The sequence below is a fragment of the Balaenoptera borealis genome, assembly GCF_965194805.1.
Source record: "Balaenoptera borealis genome assembly, chromosome: 9".
In the NCBI taxonomy this organism is placed as follows: Eukaryota; Metazoa; Chordata; class Mammalia; order Artiodactyla; family Balaenopteridae; genus Balaenoptera; species Balaenoptera borealis.
The window spans coordinates 13,590,508-13,600,609 of record NC_138873.1 but is presented as its reverse complement, the minus strand read 5'-3'; the positions used below and the strand labels follow the sequence as shown (position 1 = coordinate 13,600,609).

Below are 10,102 nucleotides of genomic sequence, written 5' to 3'. Positions count from 1 at the left end.
GAAGCCTGGTTGGGAACTTCCGGTCAAGTATTATTAAATGCCGTATTATGCGCGGAGGCCGGAAGTTGAGGGGCAGAGCCGAAAGCGATAGGGGCGGGTCCGAGAGACCTCGGGCACCTCCTCTAAAGGCTAGGTCAGACACGCCTCCTTGAACGAGCGGGGGCGGAGTGTTAGACCGGAAGGAGAAAGCAATAGGTTGTCATTACGTTTTCTGACGTCGAAGATTTGTCTCCCAGGCCCTGAGTGAGAATTTAAAGTACAGCAATGGAGGGCAGTGTAGTGTCCGCTACAGGGGCTGAGGTCACAGCACGGATGTCCCCTCTCGTGCTAGCCTGGACTGTCGTCTCCAAGAGCGAATTGTAGGATGGTTATCACTGTGTACGTGTGTTTACTCTTCCAATTTTCCTGCTCATGTTTCTCTTTTCGACGGTGGTTAAGGTTCGTATTAACAAAGACGTGACAAGTGGACTCGAAGGCGACCACGGAGTGATTTAGCAGTCCGCTTTCCTGCCCTTTATCTGCCACTTAATTTACCTGCTTTTAAACGGCTTCCTTCCACACCGAGTCTCATGCCCATTCTCACTTACTCCTTGTTACTGAGCTACTTTTTAAGGTGGTTGAGCCGTTCCGTGTTGCAACTAATCACAGCCCAGCAAAGCCTTCAGAGCCCCGCCTCCGGTAGCCCCACCCCCCAAAGCCACCAACCTCCACCCCCAAACTTGAGAGTGGATTAGTGCCAGGAATACTGACGTTTACTCGTATAATGCTTTTGCATTTTTCAAAAGGCCTTTCCATAGCCCACCAGAGGAAAGTATATGAGGGAATAATACAATCTAGACAGGCCCGAGGATGCAAGGGCTGAACGTTCAATTTGGGAACTCCCACTACCTAACTGGTTTGCGCAGGATTTACTAAGTGGTGGTGTAACTGTACAGAGACCTTATATACTCAAAATCTTCCGATTTATTTTTTTAAAAAAATGGTAAAGTACGGGAGCCCTTGACAAGGTTAAGTCATCCTTAAGTCATCTAATCAGGATTGTTGAGGTTAAGTATAAAATTCTTATAAAATGAGCTTGCATTGCCTCTGTTCGTTTCTTTGCTCTCTGCATACAAATGCAAAGTGAAGTAGAGTGAGCTGACTCTCCAAATAATATAGAACAAAAATAGGTTTTGCTACTTAGAAGCTTCAACTAACTCAAATCTTCTTTCACTTTGAATGTGTATTAAAGCCACACTACTTTATAAAATTGTTTTGCTTTAAAATAGTGATCCAAACCCAACTTAAAAAATTCTAATCCGAGTATAGAACAGGACTGATTAGGTTGTCTGTATCTCTTTTAGGAATAGTTATTTTCCATGTCTAAACTCAACTTTGAATATTAGTTTAAGCATAGAAATTGTGGGAGCTACTTGAACTCAACATAAATCTCTCAGCTGAATTCTCAAAACGAGTTATTTCAAGAATATACTTTATTATTTATAAAAGGTGCAAAAATGTAATAAGTGATAACCTTATAGAACAATGTAAAGAAACCTGCCAGAAATTATTTTCCCTCAGATGTGTAAGCAATTTAAGCAACATAATTAAGTGCACCTTTACTCCTATAGTGTTACACCAATGAGGAAACAGTAACTTTTCTAAGGATACATTGGTGAATTCTTTATTCAAAACATTTTAAAAAAGTCAGTGTAATGCATGTGCATTTTACAATAATATCCATAGGTTTCCACAATATAGTCAAATGAAAACAGCTTTAGTTTTACTTTGAAAACTCAAAGAAATATACACTGTTCAAGGTTTCTGAATTTTTTTCCATTATGGTCATGCTCAAATTCTATTACATGTTGAAAATTCTAGCATTTTCAGGAAGTTTGTTATTGTACATAGGTAAAATAATAAAATAGATTCAAGGAAGGGGGCATAAAAACCCAAAACAACTTAAGTTGGTGGAAAAATAATCTGGATTATCTATTCAATTTATAAGTACCTACAGTTATTCTGGCATTGCAAAATAACCAAACATGGCGTCTCAAGTTATATTCATGCATTCAGAATTTCTTTATGGTCCACTAATAAATATTGGTGAAGTCCAAGATACGGATATAGATTATTAAGTACAATGAACATGGTAGAAAAAATTACACACGTTCAATATAAATTTTACAGAACCAAACACATTGATATACTTTTTAATATTTAGCAAACATCCTAAAATCATATACAAGATACACTGTATTTATGACAAATAGTTTAAAGCAAGGGGAAAAAATCAAGCCTTTTACATTATTCCAGTATTCAGTGTTCGTTGTTAAGTGGAAGGCAATATAGAAAAGTACTCAGCAAAATGATCATCGATTTAGATTACCTTTTATGACAGTAAAACTAAAATCTTCACTATCCAAGGGATGCAGAGGATTAAGGTAATTATACAGGTAGTTCAAGGGAAAAAGTTAACTTTCACCTCCTTTAAGTGAATATTGAAGCTAACACTATTTTGGAGTTTTACTTTCCCTTATCAATTTCCAGTTCATTTTATTTGCTTCATAGTATTGGTTAGCAGTCATTTAATGGAACCTAGTAGCAATGCTGAGGAATCTGCTCAGAATACTTTTATCTCAGTGTGAATGTCCAGTAGATTTACGTCCAATATACCCTCTTAAAAAATGTATCACTTTACAGTGGAAAAACCTAACAGACACTACCTCAGCCAGGTGATGAAGTTCAACATCAACAATAATAAGTCATAATGATGGTATGTACCTTTGATATGGTGTGATATGAATGGCACTTCTGCCATCTTTCTTCCAAAAACTGGTAACACCTGTCTAATCGTGGGAAAAAGATCAGACGAATTCCAGTTGAGGGCCGTCTTACAAAATACTAGACCTGTACTCCTCAATACTACCAAGGTTATCAAAAACAAGAAAAGTCTGAGAAAATGTCACAGCTAAGAGGATACATGATGACTAAATGTAATGTGGTATCTTGAATCCTGGAACAGAAAAAAGACATTAGTTAAAAGCTAAGGGAATCTAAAAAGTGTAGACTTCATAAAGCATTGATATTGTTTCATTAATTGTGACAAATGTTTCATGGGTGTGTCATATATGGGTTCTATCTATACTATCCTTGCAATTTTCTGTAAATCTAAAACTATTCTAAAATAAAAGGTTTAATGAAAAAGTTTATGGACATACAACTGCCTTTTATTCTTTTATTTTCATATTTTCATGATAAAATTATTTAAAAAATCATACTACCTTAATAGTAAAAAGAATGCTTTCTATTCCGTGCCAGTATCAATGTTTTCTACAGGCCAATCTCTTTTAATTTAGTTTTACCTCTAACCACCACATATTTATTTGGCAAATTAACTGATATTTATGTTCTTCCTATCCTTGGGAATGTTTTATTTCCTGTGGAAATAAAATTTTCAAATGATTTCTCTTATTTAAACTTTGATTTAAACCTACAATATTATACACACATACGTATGCATATGCACATCTATATATATCTTTGTGTGTGTCATTGAAAGGAACATATTTCTTGTTTGTAGCTTCAGTGTGATGTTGGTGAGCTGAGAACAGTGATTTTGAATCACATTATTGAACAAAGCAATAACATATTCATATATTCCTCTGTCTTAAAATAAGCTTGGTTGTATTTTTTAATGAATAATTAAATCAGATTTTTAAAGTACAGTTTGAAAAAAATCGGGGGAAAGTGCATTAAAATGGCATTTAATACGTACATTCTTGAAAATGGGAATTATTATTGAGCTGGAGAACTTTGATAAAATAATAATATTATATGTAACACTTTACTCTTTCCATGTTTATTTCATTCCCATGGCCATCCTGTAAATTATTATATTCCTCATTTGAAGATAAAGAAACTGGCTCAGAGAGGATAAGTGATTTGCCCAAAGTCACATGAGACAGAAACGTAACTTGAAACCAAATTTATAATTAAAGCCTGGTATCTGGAAACAAAACATCGCTCTGTGCACTGTTGTGTGTTGCAAGGATACTACTAAGAGTGCTGCAGGGAAGATCTGAAGTTTTTGGTATCAGTTTCATTGGTAAATATCTGAAGTTGCAGCAAGTAAGGAGTAACTAAACTTTTTGCAGATTGAATATTGTTTTCTCAGGAGAACAAACATTTTATATCGGTCAGAAATTTTTAAAAAACTGAAAAGAGCATGCAAATATAAGTGTCTGAAAACTATGAAAATTAAGGTCATAAACTGTCAACATAAATACACGGGCAAAAAAAATTCTGGAAATATCTTTACCACTTTTCAAAATAATTTGCCAATGTATCTAATGCAAAGTTTTCAAAACTCAAGTTTGACAGGGTTCTATCTATAGATATTTTGGATCTAAGAAATTTTAGGTGGCTTATTTTCCTATTTTCTGATTGTATTTTAAATTTCTTCCTTGTATATTTCTTCCTCAACACCTCTGGTATATTGCATTTTTTTTGCAAATGTAGTTTGTTACAATTACAATATGACATTTTTTTCAATGTAAGTTAAAAGTGTATAGAAAAAAATGGATAAATTCAAAAAATAAGAATCAGGTATTATTTTAAATCAGCTTAATGGGGTGAAAGTGTATTTTTTTGCCCCTAATAAATAAATACTATTTACCTATTTCTATAGTCTTTTTGCAAAACTGAGCTATCAGGTAAATATATGATACACATTTCATTCCACAAGTAAGAATCTAGGCAGCATTAAAGGATACGAATAAACACCCCATGCACCATGACCAAATATCAGAACTGGTCATCCTATGTACATATTTTAAAATTAAAAAAAAATGACCACATTATGGTCTTGATTTTTGCACTCCATAGTGTTGATATCAAAATTGTGTTTTGCTATTGTTCTCTTGCCAGTGCACCTGCTGTGCTTAGAGCTGCCCTATAACACTGTCGGGACATCTGTATTACCTTTAGGTAACATAATAATAGTTATCCAGAGTAAAGAAGCATCATGCATTCATTATTAGTGTGATCTATGTTCAAGATCCATCTCTGAAGAAATCTCTCCAATTTATATAAATATATGTATACATATTCATATATAATCTATATCCTCTACTTGTCTTTCCATTATAGACACATCTGAAGTTAGGCATTATTTAAAGAGCATTAACCTCTTTCTGTGTGCATTAGCAGATTCTAACAGTATACAAAGATATCTTGGCAATGTAAAATACAAAGTGTACCTTCTAAAGTGCTAATTTTTCCCCAGGGAGGAATTTACTCACTAGGAAAAATCAAACTCTACCAAAACAAATATTGTGCTCTTGGAATGGTAGCGTAGACACCAGTTGAGGGCTTTTTTTGTTTATTATAGCTCTGTAATTAAAACTGAAGGAATTATACCATACTTTCAAAACTGGTAGAGTTGCAAATACGCAGACATACTCTTACATGGAAACTTTAAACATTTTGAAATTAAAAGAGAAACACTGCCCTCCCCTGAAAATAGGAATTTAGCACGGAAATCTCACATAGCATGGTTACCAACATCTGATGTGTAAATCTACTCTAGAATCATTCTCAACACAACTTCCTAATCAGATTTCAAAAGGACATACTAGCTTCAAAATCTGTATTCTACAAATGCCCAGAGTTAGAGATTAGGACTCTTTATAAGGGCCCTTATCTTTTACATTTGGTAAAATATTAAAGGTATTGTCAAACAGACAATTCATCTAATAGTCCAAAGTATCTTATAAAGATAACTTATGACTAGCAAGTCACCATCATATATAGTAACAACAAGAATATAAAGTCTACATTTAAAAAGATTGATGCATGCAGTGTGTCATAGTATATTACATATTTTCTAGTCATGTGCCTCAAACACAGCAACGAGTACGATATTACAACATATATGTGTATACAGCATAGTAGCATAACAAACTCAATTCTAATCAAGAAAAAAATTAGATAATTTAGGAACAATAAACTTCACAATAGAAGTGATGATTCTTTTAGCTTTTTCTTCACTCGTTAGGAAAAAAATATGACTTTTTGTAAACATCTTCATAGCTATCTTTTTTCACCATTTTACTGAAAACTATTGTTCAAATAGTAAATATCTAATTGACACGGATAAAGCATGTCTTAACACACTAACACTTTCAGACAGAAACACGCATTTGTTAAAAGAAATGATCATTATAAATATTTTCTATCTTGTATTTTAATTACATTTTCATAAATAATGTATTTAAAAGTGCTGAATATAGTAGGATAGTCAGCAACGCCAGTGTAAACAGAACGTTTTGTTTTCTACTCTGCAAACTTTTTTTTTTAAATCCCATTTTGTCAAACACTGCAACAGTTAAAATATTTGCATAGGGAATAGATAATAGCCCTTTTAATCATATCTCCTGAATTCTGTATAAGTTAGAAAATCAAATTCACTTAAAAAAGCAATTCTTGAAATGTTTTAACTTTATGGAAAAAGAAAATTACGATGTCAACCTTTCAAGTAAAATAAATGTTAAAAAGAAAACCCCAAACTTGTTTTTTTAAAAAAACTTTAATAAATTAAAAAAATGAGAGGTAGTTAAAAAAATGACAAAGGAAACTTATAATTTTAATATCCTTAATATAAGGCCAGTATTCTCAGTGGATATAAATATTTTTAAAACTTTCATTTTAGGTTACTCAGTATTTATTAAGTTTAAGATTAAAAAAATAGCCTCCAGGGGATATTAATATTCAAATGTAACACCTTGATATAAATATGACACTGACTTTTGTGTGTGTGTGCGAGATAGGATACTGTTTTCTTGAATGTCAAAAGTACGTGCCAATGTCAGGCAAATATTTTTTGTCTTAAAGATTTAGTAGTACATATAAAAAATAATACGGCAGCTAAAAGATTTGAGCACTGTACTGCCTTTCAATTATGGACTAGAATGGTTTGGTTTTAACATTTTTTAAATAAGTCATTTTTAAGATACTATGTGAAAACAGTTAAGGTCTGAAGTAGAGAATTATCTTCTAGAGAACCCCTATAAAACTTTTCTTGCTTAAAAACTTAGCTTTTCTTGGATTTCACTTTCAAGGAAAATATGCCACAGCACAGATGCTATTCATCAAAAGTTTTATGATGCTACATATAGGCATTCCTTTATTAAATCCTTTCTTTATATTCCAAAACTAAGTTATCAAGCTTATTATTATTATTATTTTTTTTGGCTAAAGTACATACTTTACACAACCATTTTAGAACTGGAGAGCCAGTCTTTAATAAATTAATTACAGTATTGGACATCTGATACATAGATTCATTTTCCCTATTACAGTTAAAAACAATATCACTCTTTGATTTGTCTTTGAGATAGAATATCTTCAAATTATTTTGTGCTTTTTTTTTCTCTTTTCTTCATATATATATATATATATATGAAGTAAACTCTTCCGTAATAAAAATGCCACAGTTTTGGCAGTGAACAACCAGAGGGATTCCCCATTAGGATTTTCCAACAAACAGAGATAAATAGCTCTTTTTTCATGTACAGAAATATTGGCTTCAAAATTAGTGTACTGAGCACAGTATATAGCATGTTGAATATCATAGTTACAATTTAAAAATCGGCTTTTTCTGTCTTAGATTATATTTAAAAATGCAAACCACAGCCAACTTTTTGGCAATTATTTCTATAAGACCATATTGCACAGAAGTCCTTAAATACAGATATAAGTTATGCCATTGGCTAAAATATTAACAACTACATGGCAAATGAAGCAGTTTTACTTTGCACATGCAGTCTCTGGATACACTAGGAGACTGTTCATAGGACCTACAAATACAGTTTGCTTGCAAGTAGAATGCGTGTTGAACAAAACAAACTTAATTTGGCAATTCATTGTTTCATGTGGTATTTTCTCCAAACTTAACCATGGATAGCCTTGATAAAAAATGGAGACAAAGACCATATGGTTGTATTTTCACAGTAGCCTGAGGAATGCTAAACTGTAGTTCTCCAGGAACTCAGTTTCAGGTGTTATTTAACTACTTTTATTTCTCATCCCAGCCCTCCAAAATGATTTTTTAAAAATAAAAATTAAGATTCAGAAGTAGAGCTGGCAGTACTTTCAACAAATGACTTATAAATCTGAGAGTTCAAAAACCTTGGGAAAGAATCTCTGTGCATTAAGGTATATATCTGAAGTTGGGCATCTTCGTACATGTGAGGATTAGGATCCAACAGATTTCTATTGATCACCTCTCTAACTCGAGAATCGAGACTGACCTAAAAAGAAATAAGAGCAGATACATTAAATAATATTTTTTCAAAAGATCTCAACCAAGTAACTATAGGTTCATGACATTTCAGAGGAACCTCAAAGAGTAAACCTAAAATCTTGAGGTTATGTTTTCAAAGGTTACATGATAACCCTGCATACATTTCTCCTTGAAAAGTTGAATTAAACAAACAAAAACCAACTTTTAAACCAGAATTTTAGTTCAGATATCTTGGCTTACTTGGATGTATCTCTTCTATGCATTCACTCAGGAGTTTTTTGACAATTTCTATTCATTGTTGCAGTGCTAGAGAATTCCCTGGCCAGAATACAAATTGACGTCCTCCTATTATGAGACTGCTGGGCTAACTCTCTTGATGGAACAAGGTAAAGATCTGGCAGAGAGTAGTTCTCCGTCAAAACTTAACATGTATATCAAGTGCTGATTCCCAATAGTTTCATATCCCAACAAGTCCTCCCATGTCAGAAGGAGGACACCAGGAATGTGGAAGGGCTGAGTAGAGCAGAACGACAGCACACATTCTTCAGGTCTTCTATCTACCTGGCAGGGCATAGGACACTCTGTAGTCCTTACCTAGGAATACATCCAAAGGTCTCTGTACTAAAGATTAAGCAGAATATTTACTTGAAATTCAATCTTTGAAAGGAGAAATGTAAGTAGGAATTCAGAGTACCCACTAATCATACAGTGTTATTTGAAAAGTGTAAAGAAATTAAATTCTGCAAGTGATTCAATTTTGTTTTTTGTTTTGTTTTGGTTTTTTCCTCCCTAAATGCTAATCTGGTTGGAACTGGTAGAGCATGTTGGAATGGAAAGGGGGGGAAATTAAATACCAATAAATGCACACTCCGGGAAGAGAACTAAGATCTGCCCTGAAATGACATGTTAGCAAAACCCTCTAAGAGGCAAACCACCTCTGAGTCTTGACTGGTGTCCATAGTTCTCACTGTTGAACAAAGACTAGGGCGTTGTGATCCACAGTTATTTGTCTCATGATGTACTCAGGTCTATACAAACCTTTCATATTTATAGCTAAATGTTTTGTCACAAGCATTTTGCAAAAGCCTTTTTGGTTTTGGCTTCTTTTCCCACCCACTATTTGGACTAAGCCCGGGATCTGAAACAGTCCCAATGACGGAAGCCACTCATATTCCATTTGGTGTCCCCAGATGCCTGAGCTCAACAGCCCATGTGGCTTTGGGTTCCTTGATACACACCAGGGATGTCTGCTAGGGAAGGATGTGTCGGGAAATGGTGATGCAGACTAAATTTCTGTGGTTTAGCTAGACTAACTTATATATAGAAAAAATTAAACGTTTCTTGGCTGAACTATATATTCTTCTCTCTAAATTCTAAAGAAAAAAAGAAAAGATGTTCTGGAAATGGATCGTTTACGTTTTATTCTCTGTGTTACTGCCATATGAGGTCATCGTCAAGTACCAAGTAATAAAAAGTACAGAATTTTTATCTAAGCTTTTTATTTAAAAATATCATTTGTTTTTCTACTCAAAAGGAAAATATTGACATTGGAGTTTAAACTGATAGATCTTATTCTGAAATGTGGTGTTATGGTCAAGTGAATCTTAACAAACACATTCTATTATTTTTGTAAATGGTGCTCTTACTTTCAAACTTGGGAACTTTTTGTTTCATTGGAGAAAGAAACATTAGATTAGTGATAAAGAAAGAGGTCGTTTATTTCTTAAATAATAGCATAATGAAATGTATGCTATTTAACATATATGTTCCCTAACACATATTTTGAACATATTTAACATGTGATAAACTGATAACAGT

The 10,102-nt window shown here is 33.4% G+C and overlaps 1 protein-coding gene across 2 annotated transcripts in view; it reads right to left on the bottom strand.

The window, feature by feature from the left end:
- Window positions 1–63: 63 nt before the first annotated feature.
- Window positions 64–10,102, bottom strand: part of RGS17 (regulator of G protein signaling 17) — a 102,916-nt gene continuing 92,877 nt past the window's right edge. For both annotated transcript variants that reach the window (XM_082404669.1, XM_082404670.1), the window contains exon 5: window positions 64–8,291. In XM_082404669.1, coding sequence (XP_082260795.1) covers window positions 8,103–8,291 — 189 coding nt within the window. In that variant the 3' untranslated portion in view covers window positions 64–8,102. The remainder of the gene's footprint in view (window positions 8,292–10,102) is intronic.